Source organism: Brachyhypopomus gauderio, chromosome 12 (genome assembly GCF_052324685.1).
Source record: "Brachyhypopomus gauderio isolate BG-103 chromosome 12, BGAUD_0.2, whole genome shotgun sequence".
In the NCBI taxonomy this organism is placed as follows: domain Eukaryota; kingdom Metazoa; phylum Chordata; class Actinopteri; order Gymnotiformes; family Hypopomidae; genus Brachyhypopomus; species Brachyhypopomus gauderio.
The window spans coordinates 548,261-572,500 of NC_135222.1; the positions used below are offsets into that span (position 1 = coordinate 548,261).

At 42.6% G+C, this 24,240-nt stretch overlaps 1 protein-coding gene across 1 annotated transcript; it reads right to left on the reverse strand.

Annotated features, from left to right (window-relative positions):
• Nucleotides 1–1,305: 1,305 nt before the first annotated feature.
• On the reverse strand, nucleotides 1,306–10,658 carry fstl3 (follistatin-like 3 (secreted glycoprotein)). The gene is made up of 5 exons (XM_077024187.1): nucleotides 10,377–10,658; nucleotides 9,305–9,490; nucleotides 6,066–6,281; nucleotides 5,637–5,864; nucleotides 1,306–2,656 (listed from the first exon to the last, which is right to left on the reverse strand). Exons 1-5 carry the CDS (start codon nucleotides 10,450–10,452, stop codon nucleotides 2,622–2,624), a joined length of 741 nt encoding a protein of 246 aa, XP_076880302.1. The 5' UTR covers nucleotides 10,453–10,658; the 3' UTR covers nucleotides 1,306–2,621.
• Between the last annotated feature and the right edge of the window lie 13,582 nt (nucleotides 10,659–24,240).

A 24,240-nucleotide genomic window follows, 5' to 3' on the forward strand; every position in this document is an offset into this window, starting at 1 on the left:
TTGTTTCACTGGGTCACGTCTGCTGCAGTTGGAGACCTAACGTCACATAAGTGGCAAGGTCACCATTGGAGCTGTCTGGCCAAATGTATATTACAAAGATCGGCGTCTTATGGACTTTACTGAGAGGTTTGTATGAACACAGTGTTTTTGTTTTGATCACGACTCATCAAAGCTTGGTCTTTTGATGATCATGTCATACAAATAAAATAATTACAAAAGACGTGTTCTGGGTCTAGAGGATTGCTACAAGGGTAACACGAGGAGAATGTCTTGGGTCATGGTGGTGACTTTTAACAGTTGGTCTTGACGTGAAACCTTATTTCAGGATGACTGTATCCTGGTATTTGGTATGTAATAAACATATTTTGTCAGATAGTTCCAGGTTTCAAGAGTCATTTACAAGGCTGTTATTTCAGATACAATTGAGTCTCACATTTAGAGTGGATAGTCAGTCTTGCCGTTTTGTTGTCTTAACATCTGTACCTTTGACGTGTCTGTGCGATCACTCTGATGTAATGTGTTTTTCCCTAGTGACTCAGTCAGACCACTACATTCATTATTCACACTGAACCAATGGGTCACTGATTTAACACTGATATTTGAGCTCGTGTCAACAGTGAGTCTAGTTTCCCTCAGAGATGAGCAGCTTTGAGCAGTCGTGAGAAAAGCGGAGAACACCAACAGGCCCAGAAACGTCAGGCGGGCGCTATAAGAAAGCAAAATTTTTTACAGAATTGTTATGGTCTCTTTGAGCAAACATTTAATTCTAGCCCCACCGTAATAAAAGGACACTTAGATCGGAATATAAACATCTCTCAAAGTTAAACCAGATGCAGTGTGCAGCCCGGGAGTGCCTCTCTCTGGACTGGGGGAAAACAGCTATTTCACACGGGGAAGTGAGTCAGTATCTCATCTCTCTTACCCAGCACGAGCTCGGCTGGCTGAAGGAACGCTACGTTTTACTGCACTGTCACAGGCCTGCGTGTAGCTATTGGTGGATAATTCCACTTGGTCAAAGCTTGAGGAAAAGTTCAGTCTGGATTCTGGGGTTTCCGTGGTTCCTCCGAGAGCTGTGTATGGTGCATGAAGTCACTGCAGAGGGCTGTGGGTTTCAGACAGCAATCAACAGAACTGGATAATTCAACCAAAACATTTTCTTAGTATACTGTGTTTTATAGTGGTGTGATAGAATTGTTATTCTTCATACTGCTATTTATAAAAATTACATATCTGTTGGTCACATCAAAAGCTGTCATATTAGTTCTTGTCACAGCAGATGGTAATGGATTACAAACAACAAGCAAGTCAAGAAATCTTTGTTTTAATCATTAGATAAATGTAAGTATTAAAATACAAAAATACGCTGATACATTAGGACATTTCACAGTAGATACTCAGGTACTGCAAAACAGGAAATGTATTTACAGGCATATACTGTAGGATCTGTGCTATCAACATAACTTGGACAAAGTTTAAAGATTACACAACGGAAATGCAAACTATTCGGTCACTTACTCACAAAAAACATAATACAGAGGCACACTAAATATCGGTCAGTGTAACAATGCCCCTCGTCCTAAAATAATACACTCAAGTAACCCACAAATGCACACACATAAAAAAAATATGAAGACCATTAAACAGTAGAACATACTGGACATTATTTGGACAGCAACAGCCTCCTCATAAAGCGGGACGATGGTGGACTGCGGCTGGTGAGTTAGGTGGGTGGCTCAGTACCGCTTTCCTGGCAGCACGCTCGGATCTCTGGCACCGGGCCCGCCACATCCCGCATCTCCGACAGCCCACGCTTCGGGTTCTGGCTGCCCCTCCATCACAAACAGCTTCCAGAGCCTGGAAGAATTCGGCCCCTTGGCTTTCTGAAGGAGGCGCGTTTGGGGAGGATGGGCGTAGAGCGGCTTTGAGGATATTTCTCTAAACGCCAAGATTTAATGCTGATACCTGTTATCCTAGTGCACATGGATTCTTACCCACTGCTTATGTATACAGTGCAGTGAAAGTGGTGTAAATCTTTTGTGACATTCGATCTTTAGACAATATTTAGACAAACCCATTATTAGCTTGTATTCAAACCTTCCTATTCACACAAGTCAAGGCGGTTTCGTGCGGCATGTTATACACAATAACATTACATTTAAAATGCTGGAAAATGACATTTTTGAATGTGATTTACTTTTTCACATGAACAAGTATTGACTTATAATGGTTCTATACATGAAAACTGACAATAACAATAAATATCTATGTGAAGACATCTGACCTTTTCTGGGAACATGCAAAACAAATGCAAAAGTAATTTAAATTAAACAATCTTTTGGAGAGTTAGTTTTCTCCAATAAATAATACTGGTAATGTATTTACAATATGCACATTGTGAGGCCCACATCTTATAATAGTCTTTGACAACTGTTTTAGTAAAACATCATACCAGATAGTGAGGCTGGCACACATTCCCCTTGAAATATGAACTGCATGCATCTACATATATCAGTGGTTCGTGTCAAAAATGGCGACACTGTTTTGGAAGCTGTGACTCGCCCACATACACTGCTGTCATTGGATGTACAGGAAACAAAGCTGGTCATACATAGTCAGTGTCCCTAAAACAGTGAATTCTCCTCACTGCCTTCCGTACCTGCAAGAGAAGAAAGAGCACGGAGTGAAACACTAACAGCGATTTGCATTGAAGGTGTATTGAAGGTGTTTGGGCCTGTGTACTTGTCTGTGTTGAAGGTGTTTGGGTCTGCAGCATATCTGTATTGAAGGTGTTTGGGCCTGGGTACGTGTATGTGTTGAAGGTGTTTGGACCTGTGTACGTTTCTGTATTGAAGGTCTTTGGGCCTGTGTACATGTCTGTGTTGAAGGTGTTTGGGCCTGCCTGTGTGTCTGTGTTGAAGGTGTTTTGGTTTGCCCGCATATCTGTATTGAAGGTGTTTGTATGGGCCTGCCTGTGTGTCTGTGTTAAATGTGTTTGGGCCTGTGTACGTGTCTGTGTTGAAGGTGTTTGAGACTGTGCACGTGTCTGCATTGAAGATGTTTTGGCCTGTGGACATGTCTGTGTTGAAGAAGTTTGGGCCTGTGTATGTGTCTGTATTGAAGGTGTTTGGGCCTGTGTACGTGTCTGTGTTAAAGGTGTTTGGGCTTGCCTGTGTGTCTGTGTTAAATGTGTTTGGGCCTGTGTACATGTCTATGTTGAAGGTGTTTGGGCCTGTGTATGTGTCTGTGTTGAAGGTGTTTGGGACCTGTGTACGTGTCTGTGTTGAAGGTGTTTGTGACTGTGTACATGTCTATGTTGAAGGTGTTTGCGCCTGCCTGTGTGTCTGTGTTGAAGGTGTTTGGGCCTGTGTATGTGTCTGTGTTGAAGGTGTTTGTGACTGTGTACGTGTTTATGTTGAAGGTGTTTGGGCCTGTGGACGTGTCTGTGTTGAAGGTGTTTGGGCCTTTGTACGTGTCTGTGTTGAAGGTGTTTGGGGCCTGTGTACGGGTCTGTGTTGAAGCTGTTTGTGTCTGCTTGCGTGTCTGTGTTGAAGGTGTTTGGGCCTGTGTACATGTCTGTGTTGAAGGTGTTTGGGGCCTGTGTACGTGTCTGTGTTGAAGTTGTTTGGGCCTGTGTATGTGTCTGTGTTAAATGTGTTTGGGCCTGTGTACATGTCTGTGTTGAAGGTGTTTGGGCCTGTGTACGTGTCTGTGTTAAATGTGTTTGGGCCTGTGTACGTGTCTGTGTTGAAGGTGTTTGGGCCTGTGTACGTGTCTGTGTTAAATGTGTTTGGGCCTGTGTACGTGTCTGTGTTGAAGGTGTTTGGGCCTGTGTACGTGTCTGTGTTAAATGTGTTTGGGCCTGTGTACGTGTCTGTGTTGAAGGTGTTTGGGCCTGTGTACGTGTCTGTGTTGAAGGTGTTTGGGCCTGTGTATGTGTCTGTGTTGAAGATGTTTGGGCCTGTGTACGTGTCTGTGTTAAATGTGTTTGGGCCTGTGTACGTGTCTGTATTGAAGATGTTTGGGCCTGTGTACGTGTCTGTGTTGAAGGTGTTTGGGCCTGTGTACATGTCTGTGTTGAAGGTGTTTGGGCCTGTGTACATGTCTGTGTTGAAGGTGTTTGGGCCTGTGTATGTGTCTGTATTGAAGATGTTTGGGCCTGTGTACGTGTCTGTGTTGAAGGTGTTTGGGCCTGTGTACGTGTCTGTGTTGAAGGTGTTTGGGGCCTGTGTACGTGTCTGTGTTGAAGGTGTTTGGGCCTGTGTACATGTCTGTGTTGAAGGTGTTTGGGCCTGTGTACATGTCTGTGTTGAAGGTGTTTGGGCCTGTGTATGTGTCTGTGTTGAAGGTGTTTGGGCCTGTGTACGTGTCTGTGTTGAAGGTGTTTGGGGCCTGTGTATGTGTCTGTATTGAAGGTGTTTGGGCCTGTGTACATGTCTGTGTTGAAGCTGTTTGTGTCTGCTTGCGTGTCTGTGTTGAAGGTGTTTGGGCCTGTGTACATGTCTGTGTTGAAGGTGTTTGGGGCCTGTGTACGTGTCTGTGTTGAAGTTGTTTGGGCCTGTGTATGTGTCTGTGTTAAATGTGTTTGGGCCTGTGTACATGTCTGTGTTGAAGGTGTTTGGGCCTGTGTACGTGTCTGTGTTAAATGTGTTTGGGCCTGTGTACGTGTCTGTGTTGAAGGTGTTTGGGCCTGTGTACGTGTCTGTGTTGAAGGTGTTTGGGTCTGTGTATGTGTCTGTGTTGAAGATGTTTGGGCCTGTGTACGTGTCTGTGTTAAATGTGTTTGGGCCTGTGTACGTGTCTGTATTGAAGATGTTTGGGCCTGTGTACGTGTCTGTGTTGAAGGTGTTTGGGCCTGTGTACATGTCTGTGTTGAAGGTGTTTGGGCCTGTGTACATGTCTGTGTTGAAGGTGTTTGGGCCTGTGTATGTGTCTGTATTGAAGATGTTTGGGCCTGTGTACGTGTCTGTGTTGAAGGTGTTTGGGCCTGTGTACGTGTCTGTGTTGAAGGTGTTTGGGGCCTGTGTACGTGTCTGTGTTGAAGGTGTTTGGGCCTGTGTACATGTCTGTGTTGAAGGTGTTTGGGCCTGTGTACATGTCTGTGTTGAAGGTGTTTGGGCCTGTGTATGTGTCTGTGTTGAAGGTGTTTGGGCCTGTGTACGTGTCTGTGTTGAAGGTGTTTGGGGCCTGTGTATGTGTCTGTATTGAAGGTGTTTGGGCCTGTGTACATGTCTGTGTTGAAGGTGTTTGGGCCTGTGTACATGTCTGTGTTGAAGGTGTTTGGGCCTGTGTACGTGTCTGTGTTGAAGGTGTTTGGGCCTGTGTACGTGTCTGTGTTGAAGGTGTTTGGGCCTGTGTACGTGTCTGTGTTGAAGGTGTTTGGGCCTGTGTACATGTCTGTGTTGAAGGTGTTTGGGCCTGTGTACATGTCTGTGTTGAAGGTGTTTGGGCCTGTGTACGTGTCTGTGTTGAAGGTGTTTGGGCCTGTGTACGTGTCTGTGTTGAAGGTGTTTGGGCTTGTGTACATGTCTGTGTTGAAGGTGTTTGGGCCTGTGTACATGTCTGTGTTGAAGGTGTTTGGGCCTGTGTACGTGTCTGTGTTGAAGGTGTTTGGGCCTGCACCGAGAACCAGCCCTTACTTCTGCAGTGGCCATAATGGCGCACTCCTATGGAGCGCCCAAAAAAGCAGGTGGCCCGGCGCAAATGGCAGGCGCTGGGGTAGGTGATGTTGTCATTGCCACAGATGGTCTGGTCAGTCAGCAGGGGCATGGGACAGAGGGCGGTGCGGCACATGACACAGTGGGCACTGTTGGTCTGGTCCGTCACGCAGGTGTGCGTGCCCGGGCACACCACGTTGGAGCATGACTCTGAAAACAAGAGTGGAGGAGATAAGCCAAAGCTCACCACCACTGTTTATTACAAAAACGTTTTTTCTTTTTTATTGTTTGATATCGGCTGATATCTTGTCTATGAACAAGAGGAAATCGCATGAACGGCCCACAACAATGAACAAAGGCAGAGCAAAGACCTTCAGACGCGAGGCTGGTGATTACAAAGACAAAACTCACTTTTGCACTCTCCCTGGTACATGATCTCCAGATCAGGGTGACCTTTGCAACGTGCCATGAGAAGAGCACACTCGTCTTTGTAGGAGTTGCCATCACTCCCGCAGACGGCGTGCTTCTGGGAGACGCTTGAGCAGTCCGGAGAGCACATGCACTGAGGCCGTCCGCCCTTCATCTTACACGCCTTCCCTGGACCACACTTCACCCCTTCACACGTCTCTGTGAGGAAGACGTTGTGGCAATGAGCGGCTCATTTGAAAATCCATTAATCACATTGCCTTCAAAACAAAGAAGTTGTTATTATTGTGATCAGCTTTTTGCTGTACAGAACCTCAGTTGGAACAAAACTAAACAATTTACGGTTAATTAAAACTTGTAGAAGACTGATCTTTCAGTATTTTTACTTTGCATTACAGTAATGCAATTATTATCACAACAGTACTGTACTGGTACTGTACAGCAGTAAGCATAGACATGCTGCACTATAGCAATTATCTTTAGCTCAGGATCTCCCTTACAATCTTTATGATATGAATGTTCACATGTACCAAATTCCCATGTAAAAGCAATTTTATATGCTGTTCATAGGAGTTGAACGCACTACTAAGTGACTCCCAGTATGAAAGCTCTGCCTCTTCTAGAGAGCCCATCTGTTTTGTTTAAGGGCATGATGTAAGGTATTTTAGGGTAGCAAATTCATGATGTAGTCACTCGCATTAAGGAATCCTAAATAGGGATGTACGGAAGTGTACAGATTAGTCAGAGTTGGAGTTAGAGCTCTGGGAATGCTGTGAAGCCCCTCTCCTGGAGACACCCATGTTGAATATCAATAAGCAAAGCCCAGTAGTCTGTATAATGTTATGATAACAGAAAAGAGTAAAGAAGAGGACCAAACAGTAAAATAGATATTTTTCTCTGCTCCCCCCTCTCTAGTATCTAATGTCACTGATTGTGTGCTAAGTGTTCAAAGCTTATGAGGACCAGACTTCTTTAGCATGTGGCAGCCATTTCTCTCTGCGGTAAGCTGGAATTCAGTCGTTTCTGCGGGAGGAAGGCAAAACAAGGCTGCGTTCCAATAAGCACTCGGAAAGATTGAGAAGGAGAGGAAAGGGGGAAGAAAAAGAACCGCCATTGTACTGAGCGCATTCCATTTCACTCATGTTACGGTTGCTCTGAAAGTCTAGTGTGTCCGCTGTAATAGTAGTGTCTTAGCTGGAGGAATAGTGTCTCAGCTGGAGTATTGTCTTAGCTGGAGGAGTGTCTCAGCTGGAGGAATAGTGTCTCAGCTGGAGTATTGTCTTAGCTGGAGTAGTGTCTTAGCTGGAGGAATAGTGTCTCAGCTGGAGTATTGTCTTAGCTGGAGTAGTGTCTTAGCTGGAGGAATAGTGTCTCAGCTGGAGTATTGTCTTAGCTGGAGTAGTGTCTTAGCTGGAGTAGTGTCTTAGCTGGAGGGGTAGTGTCTCAGCTGGAGTAGTGTCTTAGCTGGAGTAGTGTCTTAGCTGGAGGGGTAGTGTCTCAGCTGGAGTAGTGTCTTAGCTGGAGTAGTGTCTTAGCTGGAGTATTGTCTTAGCTGGAGGGGTAGTGTCTCAGCTGGAGTAGTGTCTTAGCTGGAGGAATAGTGTCTCAGCTGGAGTATTGTCTTAGCTGGAGTAGTGTCTTAGCTGGAGTAGTGTCTTAGCTGGAGGGGTAGTGTCTCAGCTGGAGTAGTGTCTTAGCTGGAGTAGTGTCTTAGCTGGAGGGGTAGTGTCTCAGCTGGAGTAGTGTCTTAGCTGGAGGGGTAGTGTCTCAGCTGGAGTAGTGTCTTAGCTATAAGAGCAGAGTCTTTGCTGAAAGGCTAGTGTCTTTGCTGTTAGGCTCATGTCTTAGCTGAAGAGTTAAAAGTCTTAGCTAGGGTTGCCACCTAGGTCTGACAAAAAACAAGGACACTCTGTCATACGCGAACGTAAATTGTTGACGGGGGAGGGGGGGTGTAAAATGAACACAGCGAGAAATAAAATACGGATTTAAAGTGTGCAGAAACTAAATCTAAAAGTCTAAATAGTCGTTTGAACTAACCTAGTGAAAACCGGGACATTAAATTATTATTATTTTTGCCAGGACCGAATATTAAAACGAAGGAAAACCGGGCCAAACCAGGACAGCCCGGGAAAACCGGGACAGCAACGTGAAAACCGGGATAGTCCCGGGAAAACCGGGACAGGTGGCAACCCTAGTCTTAGCTGAAGGGCAAATGTGTTAGCTAGTGTCTTAGCTGAAGAGCAAGTTTCTTAGCTATTGTATTAGCTGAAAGGTGTTAGCTAGTGTCTTAGCTGAAAGGTAAGTGTGTTAGCTAGTGTCTTAGCTAAAAGGCGTGTTAGCTAGAGTCTTAGCTGAAAGGTAAGAGTGTTAGCTAGTGTCTTAGCTAGTGTTCTATTTTTCCTAGTAAAGGAAAATAGTGGTAAGTATACCACTATTTTCTATTCTAAAGAATTATTCTTAAATCTCCCAGTAATGGAGCTTCAGATTACCTTGACACCTGAGTAACAAGTTAATTAATGTCTGTCCTATTACATGCACACACATGCACATGTATATGTATGTATCTCAGCAAACCTGCATACCTGTTCCAGATTCATAATACTGCACCATACCCAAAACAGCTGGATGGAATTAGAGAGAACATCTGGCTCAAATCCATACCAAGCTTTTTTTGTCCAGTTATCAACCTCAGAGTGGCCCCAAACTGTGTCGTGTGGATTAAGAGGTGCCTACAATGCTTTATTCTCAATATCCTCACCCTCTTCGTCTCTCATTCCAGCAGCACCTGAATCAACACTGGCCCTTGATCACCAACACGGAGACCAGTAGGACAGCTCAGTGGTTAAGGTGCTCAGCTAGTAATCAAAAAAGCTAACAGTTCAAGCCTCACCTCTATCAAGCTGCTTCCATGAACCTTATCCCTCATTTGTTCAAATTGTAATTAGCTGTAATTGTTAATTGCCTTATATAAAAGTGTCAGCTAAATGCCATAAATATAAGCAAGGTTTGTTCTTTCTGACCAACCCAAGTCAGTCCTACTAAGATTTAATCAAACGCATAAATGGCGACCTTTTATCATAATAGAAACCATTAAATGCGTTCAACCAATTATCACAAGGGAGTGCACAGCATGGCACACAAAGCCAAATATAGTCATTCCTCCTCTTGAGCCAGTAATTAAAATGTTTACATTGCGTTAAGTGGGTTATTGGAGAAGGACCTACCTTTGCATGGCTTGCAGGACACAATACCCAGGAAGCCCAGCAGACTGACTTCGTTGATGGGCAGACTGCTGTTGGACCAGGCTGTGTCCAGTCGGCCACTTGCGCAACACTCCTCCCTGGTCACTCCACGCATGAGAACCAAAACACAGCGCTGCTCCTGGCCCTGCTGAAGCCAACACATGCCCGCTACACACACACACACACACACACACACACACACACACACACACACACACACATTTGCATTCAATCACTTTCACAGTTTACCTAGTACAACACTAAAAAAATGTGCTGTTCATTAACGTCAACAAAACTGATTAAAGGGTCTTTGAATGTAGACATAAAAAACTTGTGTTTTGTGTTTTTGTGATGTGTGTGCTGAGACCAGAAGGTATTTGTAGCGTTTGCTGTTATTTAACCTAAAGGTCCATACAGACCCAGCTATAGTACAACATATGTGAAAAACAGGAGACCTGCTAACTTTTAAATGTTTTAGGAGTTAATTTCATCTGTATTTTCAGCACAACGATAACAGTTACATCATAATAATGAATTAACAAATATTTGTAATAGTATTTAAAAGTACCTCATTCATGGTGAAGTAATGATTGCAGAGTTCACAGAAGACAATTCTGCCCTCAAAAGTCTCAGATGTATCTGAGGTATGTTACTCAGACGTATACCAAAATGTATATCAACAACTTTACAATCCTAAAATGTGAACAAGTATACCTAGATCAACGAAAGGTTCGCTTATTTTATACTTATTATATTTTTGGCTATTCTCCATGGCCTGTTCATATGATAAAGTATGTCTGCACCTGTACACTATGGGTATCTCACCAGATGAAATTTTTAGCTGGCTGTCGTAGTAAAGTTCACTGAGTTCGACGTTTCTCATGGTTTTACAATGTTATATAAAAAAATCGCACTAGCTAACCTGAAGCGACGCAAAACCCACAGAGCAACATCTGTCTTTGAGAATTTCCCTAACGCAAAATAGAAATGTCTAAGGTATCCATCTAAAAAAAATCTAAGAAATACTTTAAACTATCAACTTCTACTAACTTACCGTTTGTGCGGTGTTTTCCAAGTATTTCACATAACGAAATAAGCAGCACACAGTGGAGCGCAGAAAAAAAGTTCATGATGTTCACAGAGGTTCTTCCCACAGTGTTATTCTGTTCGGAGTAATACAGTTTCCACACAAATGTTTAACAAAGGTAAAAAGCTGTGGTCAGATTTAAAGGATTGGTTGTTCCTGCCCGAGAAGCGTTGCCCTCGTTTACGTGAATGGGTTTGTTGTAAGTGATGTTGGTCCGCCTCTGTATAAATATATTGCATTGAGTGAATTACGGGGATGGGACGGGCGACGGAACCAGCCAGTAGCCTTCTTCAAGTTGACGGTGTGGGGCTGACTGGGTCACTTCTCGGCAGAAAACACCCACATCTAATTTTCATTCACACCGACTCCAAAGGACGTTTAATTGTTAAGTTATATTTGTTTCGAAACGATACATACAACAAAAAACGGCTTGAGTTTAGTTTAGTCTGCTGCATTCCACCCTCCCACTGATATAAACCCAGTTCACAGCTAATTAAACGCACAATGCTGTGTTCAGTTCAGGGCATTGCTTATGATAATAAAGTAGCCTCCTCAAGCTTTCCATTATTTGTGTAATTTCACTATATGACGTTTATCCGTTTTCAAGTGTAATTATGTTTTGTTTCATTTTGCTGCCAATCCTGCTTCTGTAAATCTTCACCAGTTATTTTATTAAACATGGGCAGGTTGAACAAGGTGCTAACTATACCAAAGTCATGGGTTCAGTCGCCAGGGAGTGTGCAGACTTTACTGTCATACTAAAACATATGTAAGAACATCTGCCAAATTCTGAAAGTATAAATGAACACACTTCTTTAAAAATAACTTTTTCTTTTTTTACTGCCCTCCTAAATATTCACTGTAAATGACGCAGGTCTACCAGGTCTTACATAATTATGTACTATACCTAATATGTGACTATACCCATCACACAGATGGCATTTCCTGGCCCAGTCAGCACCTCCATTTTTGCAGTTGGTCGCAGGCAGCAGACTGAAAAGGCACTCAGCACTTTTCAACACACTGAAGCTTCTCCTGTGGGTCTCCAGTGAAGCTTCTCCTGTGGGTCTCCAGTGAAGCTTCTCCTGTGGATCTCCTGTGAAGATTCTCCTGTGGATCTCCAGTGAAGCTTCTTCTGTGGTTCTTCAGTCAAGCCTCTCCTGTGGTTCTTCAGTGCCAAAACCTCATACGTGTGGCTCCATAACTGCTTGTGGTCTTCATCAATTAAACATGCACAAACGAAGACTCTGACTAACGGCTGGACTTATGATCACATTCAGCTGGCATTTACTTAGTTTTTAACTGACCAACATGTTAGTCATTGCAGCGGTTTGCTGTATTTGTTAACATATCGGAAGTCGTTCTAGTCAGTGGATGACTGGCGAGTGGTAAAGACATATGCAATTATAATAATGAAGCTGTCATGTTAAGTTTCTGGCAGCTATACTTTAGTGGAGCTCCTCGTGGAGCGTTGTGGTTACACAGTGGGTTGCACTCTGTAAGAAAGAGAACTCCAATGGAAGAAATATGACCAGGATTTCTCTTCTCTCTCAGCTTCAGGCAGGTGGTTGACAGCCCTGGCTTAGCTCAGCTCACACTGGTCTTGTTCATTCAGAGCCAAAGACGCTGTGCCCCAATTGGCTGCTGCTTCTCACCGGTGTGTTGATTGGATGTAAAATCTGTGTGTTGATTGTAAAGTATCCTTGGGTTCTTACAAAGGTGCTATATAAGTGTTACTTCATTCACACAAAGAGACCTTGGTTGGACTGAGTGCAGGCATTCACTCACATATCTAAGACATAGAGGGACACAGTAACCAGGTCTCAGCAGTCATTTCAAGAATTCAAAATGGCATCAAAGATGAAACCATCTCTTCAAGTTCTCAAATATCTCCTTAGGCTTTCAAATGTGCATTTTTGTTTTGTAAGTAGTTGCAAGATGTATTTCCTCCCTAACAAGATCTCTTTTGAAGTTGCGTATTTGTCTGCACTTTTAGATAAGTAATATTCAGTGAAGTCGTAGTCAAGCACCTCTGTGGGGTCTGCAGTCATGTCTCCGTGCAGTCTGGTCATCTCCTTTCATGTCCCAGCAACCAGCCAAAGCTGCTCACCAAGGAGTCATGCTCACGGTTCTGTAGGATGTTCCCTCTACTGCCTTTCACTTCTCCTTGGCTCCAGCCTTTGCCACTTTCCCTGTCTGGGCTGTACGGTGGTGGGACATTGCATACCAGCTAACACTTCAGGGTGCAACTGTCTTTGGCCACGTCGAAGGTCCTTTGATCATGAGGCTGGTAAGGATGTACCGGGGCAGATCCGGGGTGGAACCGGGGTGGAACCAGGGCGTGGAGGGCAGGGGGCGACCCAAGGCCAGATGGGTTGATGGCAGGATAGACTGAGTTGAGGAAGGTTGGTCTGGGGCAGGGGAGCAAGGAGCACATGGTGTTTCTCTATGAGCCCTTATTAAAAATGTGTATTTCAGTGTGTGTGTGTGTGTGTGTGTGTGTTTGCTGTACATGAATCTCCATGGCTGTAGTGGAATGCTGACACTGAACAGGGTCCTGGCGGTGCTGGCCGTGGGTGGGCTGATGGAGCCACTGGCTCAATGGCTCAGCTCACATGGTTTGGATCATTGGGCCCCATCGCCGAAGAAGGAGCTGAAATACATAGGAGCCACGCCCGTCCTGCTAGCGCTCCGCTGCGCAGTAATGCAAAACTTATGAGGGAGCAAATCAAACTCATACCACATTGAGGAAAAGCTTACTGATTCATGATATTAAAGAGCAAAATATCATCAACATGATGGAAGAGAATAAATCTGGTTTGTGCAGTACCGCAAACCTCTACTGTGACTCCAGTTTATCATTATAGATTTACAGAGCACAACACTTTATATGTCATTTACACAAGAGATAATCCTGGCTAACAGATTTTTCAGATTTCTTCCCCCTTGATCTAATCAAAAAAATGTTTGAGTCTGCAAAAAAGGGCCACAGTTACAGAGGGAGAAAAGAAAAAGTGTTTTTGCAGATCTTCTAACTTGTTGCATGCCTGGATGTTTTATGTTGGCGGAGTTTCATCCTTGCTATTCTCTCAAGGCTTTTTTGTGATAAGGTATTGCAGACAGCTGATCCAGGAACAGCCTCTACTGCTGCAGCTAGTGACTGTTTCCTGCCCATCGCTGGACGGAGGGTAATTCCTTTAAAAAAAAGCACTTGTTGTCCACCAACTATGTGACATCACTAGGGGATATGACATATAGACTCTGTGGGTTGCGTTAAGTGTGTGTATGAAGATGTGGTTGGATTGTGTATTTTGTAGCCTCGCCCAGATTTTTGCCCACACATGATTAGATGATTACATGATTCTCTTCACTCTTTATTTTTTTGCTGGTTCTCATCCTATAAGTGTAATATACGTATATCTGTACTGAACTAAAGATGTTAATAATTCTACAGTTGACACGCTGCACAAAGCTGTGACATTTAAGAAGTTTATTTAAATCTACAATATATTCTGACTAGCTTATAACAAATCCAACCGGAGGCTTAAAATAAGACATAAGACGACAATGATGACAAGTGATGAGATCCATTGGGTGTGATCAACACAGTCAGTCATAACTTTCTGCACCTTTTATCCACGAAATGACACTGAGATGTTTTTGTTTAATTGGGTATTATTTAACACAACACTGCTCTCTGCTGGTCATTTGGTATAGCACTGTACAGAAAAGCAGATGTTACAGATACTCTGCGGCTTTTATTTGACTGCTATACTAAAACATCGATAAGAAATACGGAAAGTGTTGGCTTTTTTGTTAACAGCAGCAAACACAACATAGTAAACACGTGCTTTAGCTAAACAGCATTAAGCGTAATTTACAGTAACTCTTGGGCACAAGACTGAGTATGTATCAGAGGGGAACCGTCAGGGCCCTCTACGCCCTCTCAGAGGGCCTAAAATATTCTTCAAACATAAATATATATAAAATAATTTATTAAATTTTATTTTATCTACTTACAGTTTGACAATCGACATCTAAACAATTACAAAAATATAAGCAAATAAATTATTTAACCGTGTCTATTCAATCTGTGTTGGAAGGTGAGGGGTTAAGTGGAAGCCTGTAAGCCTGTCTCCCCCCCTATCAGGATTGTGATGCCCGCTGTTCGTTTACAGAGGGCCTGGCAGTTATAATTCAGCAATACCAGTTTCAAATGACAGTAAAATTAGTGGGCGGGCTTAACTGTATAATAATTTCCGCTGGCTGTGTCGACGCTAGCTGTCGTTAGCGTACCACCGCTAGCTAGTTTCGATTCGGCCCTTTGATGTGCGCATTGTTTACATATTCCGCTTCCGAGGAACACGGAGCTGTGAACCTTATTTTGTTGGAACCTTATTTTGCTTAAGAAGTTATCTAGTACAGATATTATTGTTTATTGCGTTTTTAACAGGGTTGCCAACTCTCACGCATTGAGCGTGAGACACACGCATTTGACCGTTTTCACACGCTCTCACGCCACACTTCCGATATCTCACGCCGAAAAAAAATATCCAGTTTACTTACCTCAGATCCACATATATGATTCAATACGTTACTAGTTCGCTAGCTCTGGCGCCATCCACCGGCGATATAACACTGAATCTGTGTCCATTTTACGTTCGCCACCCCCCAACCCCCCCCCCCCCCCCCCCCCCTCAACAAAATACACTCGCCACCGGCTCCAGGTTAAAATCTCACTCCAAGCGAACGTCAAAAGTTGGCAACCCTGTTTTTAAAGCTGTACTGTCAATAATTTTTTTAAATTATAATGGTCACGGTTCGCCACTGGTATGTATCATATATGTATGATATATATTGTTTTTAATTGAGATTATGGAAAGACCCCTTTGATATATACTCAGCTGGCAGAGTATCTTAAAACCTGCAAAAAAAAAAAGAGTTTTGTTCCCGTAGTCCTGGATTGGATGCTGAGGTAGCACTGACCAGACGAAAGCCTGGAGTCTGCTGTGGTTTCCTGAGTCTCCTGAGTCCTGGGTCACTGCTCGTCTTGTAAGGCAGAGCTTTTTGTTGCCAGTTATGAGCCCAGTTGCTCTCGCCGCTCTTCGAATGGCCTTAGGGTCGCAGTGCAGCAGCTGCCGTTATGCAGCCAGTCATGATGTGGTGCGTCTGTAGAAGCCGGCGGGGATATCAACACACAGGCTCAACGTTTTGAGCTTCTGCAGGAAGTGGAGCAACTGGCAGGCAAAGATTTCACGGGCGTGTTGGAATAGAGAGACCGACATCAGGGGGCCGCATGCCGAGGAGCTTAACATGGCCGAATATTACCATGACGTCTCCGCTGATGTGTAAGGGAGTGAGATTGTGCCTGCAACTTCTCATGGTGCACAATCATGTCCTGTCTCAATCATATCTCTCAATCATGTCCTGTCTCTCAATCATGTCCTGTCTCAATCATATCTCTCAATCATGTCCTGTCTCAATCATATCTCTCAATCATGTCCTGTCTCTCAATCATGTCCTGTCTCTCAATCATATCTCTCAATCATGTCCTGTCTCTCAATCATATCTCTCAATCATGTCCTGTCTCAATCATATCTCTCAATCATGTCCTGTCTCAACCATATCTCTCAATCATGTCCTGTCTCTCAATCATATCTCTCAATCATGTCCTGTCTCTCAATCATATCTCTCAATCATGTCCTGTCTCAACCATATCTCTCAATCATGTCCTGTCTCTCAATCATATCTCTCAATCATGTCCTGTCTCTCAATCATATCTCTCAATCATGTCCTGTCTCAATCATATCTCTCAATCATGTCCTGTCTCTCAATCATATCTCTCAATCATGTCCTGTCTCTCAATCATATCTCTCAATCATGTCCTGTCTCAATCATATCTCTCAATCATGTCCTGTCTCTCAATCATATCTCTCAATCATGTCCTGTCTCTCAATCATATCTCTCAATCATGTCCTGTATCTCAATCTTGCCCCGTGTCTGCCTGATGTTGAGACAGAGGCTGCAGCTGCCGAGGTTGATGTTTTAACTCCACTCTGACCTCGTCCCTGCAGGCTGTCTCATGTCCAACGGAGACGAGACCAACCCAGGACCTGCTGGCTCATCATTAAAATCTCAAATCCTTGAGCTTTGCGATGAGTTTTGCAGGTGAAGTCTTAATGGCTGAACTGCGGTCCATGAACAGCATTCTCACATACGTGTTCTTCTCACATACGTGTTCTTCGTGCCATGGTGTGAGAAAGCAGTGTATGTCATCAGTGCATGGTCTGTAGCTGCATTTGTGGACGCATGCATACTGGAGGATGAGGAACGGCTTTGGGTTTTGATCAGTTGCTCAACACTGTTTATGACTGTTCAACTGACTTTCAAGCAGGTGATATTAGATTTGGGGACTGGAATAATGGTAGAATGGTAGAATAATGGGATATACTCAGTTGTATATATCTTCTAATCCAGATGATACCACCACAACTCTCAAGATTGAGAACTGCGTCCAGGATATTAAAAACTGGATGGCGTCTAATTTTCTTAAACTAAATTCTGACAAGACTGAGGTACTGGTTCTTGGGCCTAAAGCTGTTAGAAGCAATTGGGCTGATATTCCCCTTACCCTAGATGGTTTTTCAGTAACACCAAAATCTACTGCAAAAAGTTTAGGTGTCACTATTGATTCTGATCTTTCATTTGACACACATGTATGCAATGTCACTAAGGCTGCCTTTTTCCATTTACGTAATATTGCCAAGCTGAGACACTTACTTTCATTAGCTGATGCAGAGAAGCTAGTTCATGCTTTTGTCTCATCGAGATTGGACTACTGTAATAGTCTTCTAATTGGATGCTCTAAACAGTCCATAAAGAAGCTACAACTTGTACAAAATGCCGCAGCTAGAGTCCTAACCAAGGCTAGGAAATTCGATCATATTAGTCCCACTCTCGCCGCACTACACTGGCTGCCGATTAAATATCGCATTGAATTTAAAGTTCTCCTGTTAACCTATAAGGCGTTAAATGGTCTTGCCCCACAATATCTGAGTGAACTCATTGATTACTACAACCCATCTCGCCCTTTGCGCTCCCAAAATGCTGGATTTCTCGTAGTTCCAAAAATTAGTAAAACTACAGCCGGAGGCAGAGCTTTCTCTTTTAAAGCCCCTCAATTATGGAATAGCCTTCCAGCTCCAATCCGAGACTCTGACACAGTTCCAATCTTTAAATCTAGACTTAAGACTCACCTGTTTAGTCAAGCCTTCAGCTAAAATTCCCCTTGTAAGGTGTAGGGGCTTGGGGGCCCCCAGACGTTGAGATTTCTGGTGATCTGAGATGTTGATGCTGTCATCCAGCTGTGTCTTGGCATCACTCTATTTGTGACTATGACTTGACTGGAAAGCAATGTCTCAGTGAGCCCTCATGCCTGTGGTCACCTCTGAACCTCTCCCTTTAGTTATGCTGCTATAGATTAGTCTGCCGGAGCCACATGCTGATCACTGGCACGTGAGCTACGTACATTTAAATCAACGGTGGTTTAAATTCATGTCCACTCAGTCTGTATTATCTATCTTCTTGCATGGCTCTACACAAGACGATTGGATACAGGCACCTGCAGGCACCTGGGGGATGGTCTGGCTGCCGGTGGATGTGCTGATACCGGGGTTCACCTGGGGAGTAACACTGCAGTCGGAGCCTACAATACCAGCATCGCTGCTCCGACACGGAATGAAAGCCTGGCATTCATCAACAGACATTTACAGTGACAATATCAAAACCCAGAACTTTCAATTCTACCTTTTACCTAGTCTGATTGTGTGAATTATGTGTGACTTGTGTATTTGTGTGTTAACGGGCCGCCCAATGGAGGATGGGTTCCCTTCTGAGTCTTGGTTCTCCCGAGGTTTCTTCCTAATCCCCACCATCATAGGGAGTTTTTCCTCGCCACTGTCGCCTTTGGCTTGCTCATTAGGGTTCTGGACCCATAGTATTGTTAACCTTGTAAACCCTGTAAAGCTGCTTTGCGACAACTTGAGTTGTTAAAAGCGCTATACAAATAAACTTTGATTTGATTTGATTTGATTTGATTCACAGACAGTGATTTAATCTCTTAGTGAGAGATTAAATACGTGATGGAAAAGCCTTGATAACTGGCACATACTCTAAGAACATGACCAGAGGTGCAATGCAGTCCAGTAGCTTTGCGTGGGTTAAATGTCTCAAAGGATCTGATCACATGAGGAACAGAAATGAACAGTGTGCAGCACAATTAGTCCAGCAGGGGGAGTGTTGTTTGCCTCAAAACCAGCATAGTAGACATTTTCCTCGTCCATAAGTGAGGCAGATCACCCACTATCACAACTTATTTACCCTCGCTGTAGTCTGAGATTGAATGCAAGTGATTCCACATGCGTTTGAAATCAGAGCTGTGGTAGTTAGACTCTATCCTGTCCCAAATTGGGTGTAGTCCTGCAAAATTTAGGGAAGGTCATAAGTGTGGAGGTGTTGTTGTTTTGCTTCTGTATGGGTTTGGATTTGACTGGCATGTTGGGCGAGACGGTGTAGCAGCTCCTGACTGGTTGCACAGTAGTGTCTTTGTGAGCTTTAATATGTTTAGCAGAGATAGGCATCTGCTCTGTTGCTGTTTTCTCCCCACAAGAGGAATGACACAAGGGTTCCTGCCCGTGACACAGCCCCTCGTGAGATTTACCAAAACCGAGCAAATTTGCATTTATTTTCACGTAACGTTTACGGACCGTGGCAAAATGGGAGACCTCCTGACCCAGTCTCATCGTAACAGCAGTACACCACACCTTCCACCTCACCAGCACCGCAAACACCGGGCACGCCGCTGCCAGAACCCCACGGTGATGTCACCGTGCATCAGGGATCACAGAGCTGGGCCCAACTCATCAACAACCCGCCGGGCAGCTTGATGCTGAGCTGGCCCAGACGGTGGACAGTGACATTAGACTGGCCCTGCAGCACACAATAAATGGCCACAGCACGAATGCAATGAGGTAGGATCCCTCCACTGAATTACGCTTCCTCCTCCTGGAGAGGAAGTGAAACCAATGAAATTTCCAACAATTAATTTGTTGACAACATTGATACTGAGATTGCAATGACCCTTTCTGTCCTCCGAGTGTCATCAATGACCAATGTGAAAAATAGCTTCATTCACACACCCCCATATGCTTACGGCTACCACATACAGAGAGGTTAAGTCCTATTTTTTACACATTTTAACATTCACTTGTCGACTTGCCCTTGCCCGAGGAAGCATTTTTCCAGGAGTGAATTCCTATCAAATCAGCTTACTTCTTTGATAAGGGTAAGAGATTATCAGCATTATAATCAAAAAGCACATGTTTGTTAACATAGGGTTTGTGCAGTGAACCAATCAATACATTAATCAATACATCAATCAATACATGACAGCTGTTTCCTGTCATTGTTTCTATATAGCTTTGTAAAAATATCTTCTACCTGTGGTTTTTGTAAGGTCTCTATGACTCAGGACGTAGTTAAAAAGAAATTAATGTTTAAATTACATAAGAAAACACTTAATCTGGATACACTTTGTAATGATTCTGGTAGTCTATATGTGACATCTGAAACCACAGTCTACTCATGGTGGACAGATTGGTCTGCACACACGGCTTAGGACAGAGCTGTGGACACTGGGACATCTTAAAATATACTACATTAGCTTAAACAGCAATAAACAAGACCCATCGTGTCCAAATGAGCTTTCTCCAACCCAGCCTATTAAAGCTGGCCTGCGGAAAAGCGGTCCGTCCGAGTAGCAGACTAATCTTTTTGTTCACTGTTCAGATGCAAATGGCCCCCTTCTCTGAAACTAATAGCTCCTCTAGCCCCTGCCTGTCCGCCACCCACTGCCTCTCACACTCAACCAATTTCCTCCTAATGCGTGTTATTGATAGCGCAAGCCAGAGAGGACAGCTAAGTGACAGGCTAGGATTCATTCAGTCCACACCACCCCCGTAGCCCGCACCCTGCCTGATAGATGACGAAGCCCCCACAACAGAGGCCCTGCCTCCCCCCGCGAGTCCCCCTTTCTCTGCTCTTATGACTGACTCCTCATCCTGCCAAGCGGGGCCACATGCTGACGTGGGTCTGTCTGAAAGGGAAGCTCCCTGTGGCACAGTGCCTATCATTAGCTGTGTGGGTTCCTCCACGTTACTCCAGAATGCCTGGTGGCATCCTTCAGTTCATCTGTGTTTACTCACACCTCAGCCTGCAGGCAGAACGCAACCTCAGAGAATCACCTGCTCCTTCTTATGTAGCCATGAGTAGTGAGTGCGTTTGCTCCATGGAGCAGTGGAAAAGAGCCAACCTGAGAAAAAAAGGTCATTACAATAAGATTATATAAATCTTTTCAGTGGTGAGACAATGTATTGTTATACTCTTGATTGATCAGAGTTACAAATATTGGTACAACCAAGCACTTTCCTTTGCCTGAAACAAAACCTTTCACAAGGTTTAAGGATGTTTGTAAAGAATATGTCTAATATACACAGGTTAACTGTTCAATTCATATAAAGATTCTTATCAAATGCTGAGAAATGCTAATTCACTAAAATGCTAATTTTTTATGAAATAAAAGATACATTAAATGATGATAAGCACCACATTAGTAAATGTGATATAGGCAGACCCAGACATTATTCATGATTATCAGTAATAATACGAGGCGCATCATATCAATATATTGATAATGTTACATTACTCACTACATACATCAATATGGCCATCTAAAACGTTTATTTATTGCAAAGCGGGGTCATCCATAAACAAAAAATACAAATTTGTTATATAATAAAATATACATTAAATGATGATAAGCACCACATTAGTAAATGTGATGTAGGTAGGAAAATTCAGACATATTTATGATTACCAGTAATAATACGAGGTCCATCATATCAGTATACTGATAATGTCACATTTCTCGCTACATACATCAGTATGGCCATCAAAAACGTTTATACTCAACTCAGCACATCCACCATAGATCAGAGTTGCTTCTTGAATTTATGCACTTTTGTTGCCTGCGCTGCATGATTTGTGCTATAGATGGCGCTGTTCTGACCCTGTTACTGCAGCAGACGTACTTGGCAAGCGAACTGTTGTATGCTAGTGCAACTGAAAGGAGTGGGTGACTAATGAAAACAAGCCAAGTTGTGTTGAGCAGAGGGTTGGTCTGCAGAATGATGAACTGACTTAACCCCCGGGACGGTGGAGGCAGTTTCGCCAACGCCTTTCTGACTTTGTTTGCGATGATTGTCAAGCCCTCGTTGCACTTTCCAGAGTTCAGTTAGTTGGGTCTGTGTAATGTGTTTAAAACTAGTGTTAAACAAAGACAAATAGGCTCAATATCTGTTTTATTTATTTAAAGTTTTTATAATACAGATATCCAGATATGGGTGGGTGACGAATGAAGGTGATATTTTTAAACATACATTGTCCTGCAGTGTGACGTCACAATATGAGGGAAAAAAAATGCATAATAATAAAAAGTATAGATCAGTTGTATTCACATTTTAAGGTTCACTTTATGCAAGCTATAATTAATACTTTGCATCTATATACAACAACTAAAGCAATGTCCAAATATTCATTACTTTAAATCAAAATATAAAGAAACAGTTTGGTTGCAATACGTGGCAGCCAGTTAGGCAGTCATTGTTGGATTAATAATAATAATAATAATAATAATAATAATAACAATAAAAATAATAATAATAATAATAATAAATATTGATGATGACGATAGGAGTGATGATGGTGATGGTAATAGTAATAGTGATGATAACCATTGTAGTTGTCATCACGGTTATTGTTGTTATTGTTAGTAGAGTAATTCATATTGATATAACTACCTACATAGTAATGTGAAATGGACATATGTAATATGGAATAAATCTGGGATACTATGTATCTATAATATTTGTATGTGTGATAGTGTTGTGGGTTGTGGATGGCAGCAAAAAGATGGATTCTGATTTGGGATGGACGGGGGGTGGGAATTAATAAGCATGGCTTCATCCCACTCCTTTCCAAGTTGTTGTATGTATGTTGATGTATGCGTAATGTATGCATATGTGTAACTGTAAAAATATGAATATTTATATATAATTGTAATATTGGATTGTAATTGTTGGCTTGGCTTGGAATAAATTAAATCAAATCAAATCAAAATATATTATGTATATCTGTTTTTTACTTGTAGCCTTTTTTCTCACACACTATTCTGACTATCTTATAAAACAGGCTCATGTAAATGCTGTTTTCTTTTTATAGTTAAATTATGCAGTGATTTTAAAAATCACATGAAGATTTGAACCTTCATAAAAGCCATTAAATTTTATATGAAGTGATGTCACCACATGTCACACTACAGGACATTTACATGACTATGCCCATGTCGAATCTTTTCCATACATAACTAATCTTTTGCATTTTGTTAACTAAATGAATATACTGTTTGAACCTTGTTACGTGAGTCTTAAAAAATTACATTTAAATTCTCAAAGTAGAACTGTCACTAAATTCTAAAAATTGATGAATTAATAAAAGATTCAAACTTACCATCCAGCCTTCAAATCAAAGCAAATATCTGAGGAACTTTCTGCTTCGATTGACAAAAGGACCCCTATAGTTGTTCATCAAACTGCCTGTATGCTGCAGGACATAATTTGTTATTACAAAACATTTTCTGTGATTATTGTTGTAGGACTCTTGTGCAATTTAAAACCTTATTTTGGTAAAGTAAAGATATATGCAATAATGAAAAACATATTTATAAATAGTTCCAGGTGTTACAGATAGATTTTTTTAGATGTTTGTACGTCATTTATGTCATTTATATTACAGTCACACCACAGGACATTTGTACCTTACAATAAAAACCAAAATAAAAACAGTTACATAAAACATTACATTTTGCCTTATTTGCTTTATTTGGAGAAAAGACACTAAGACACAATTTCTGAAACTATGGCTCTTTTGTAGAAACTTAACACACAGCAGCCAATGCTACACACACAACAGGCAAAAAATCTCACACTTTTGGAAAAAGCACTTCCATGACAAAAATAACTCAACAGCAATGGAGAGTTTGGTGGAGGTGAATCACAACAAATTGTGGCTGTTCAGTGAACCAGTTTGTACTTGAGCAGCCCGGTGCAAACGTATGTTGTCCCAGACAACAACAAACCTGGACTGTTCTGGTTCATCCCCCTGGTGATGGAGAATGAGTGTGTTGTGCTCTGTGTTGAAGAAGGTGATGATGTGCACAGTGTTGTAGGGACCAAGAGTGGCATGATGATGAGTGGCAAATTCATAGCGCAGTTGTTTCACACTGTCACTGGCCCAGATAGACTCACTGAATGGATGTTGCTGGTGACATTGTCAGTAATGATGTGCTGTTGAAGTTGTCAGAAATGTAGGCAGTTGTTGGCTCTGACCATATTGATGATGGTCTCTTTCTGTTCTGAGGTGGACAGCCGCCCACCAAGGGGTAGTCTAGTACATGATGTAGTATGTATAGAGGGGTAGTCTAGTACATGATGTAGTATGTATAGAGGGGTAGTCTAGTACATGTGTAGTATGTATAGAGGGGTAGTCTAGTACATGATGTAGTATGTATAGAGGGGTAGTCTAATACATGATGTAGTATGTATAGAGGGGTAGTCTAGTACATGATGTAGTATGTATAGAGGGGTAGTCTAGTACATGATGTAGTATGTATAGAGGGGTAGTCTAGTACATGATGTAGTATGTATAGAGGGGTAGT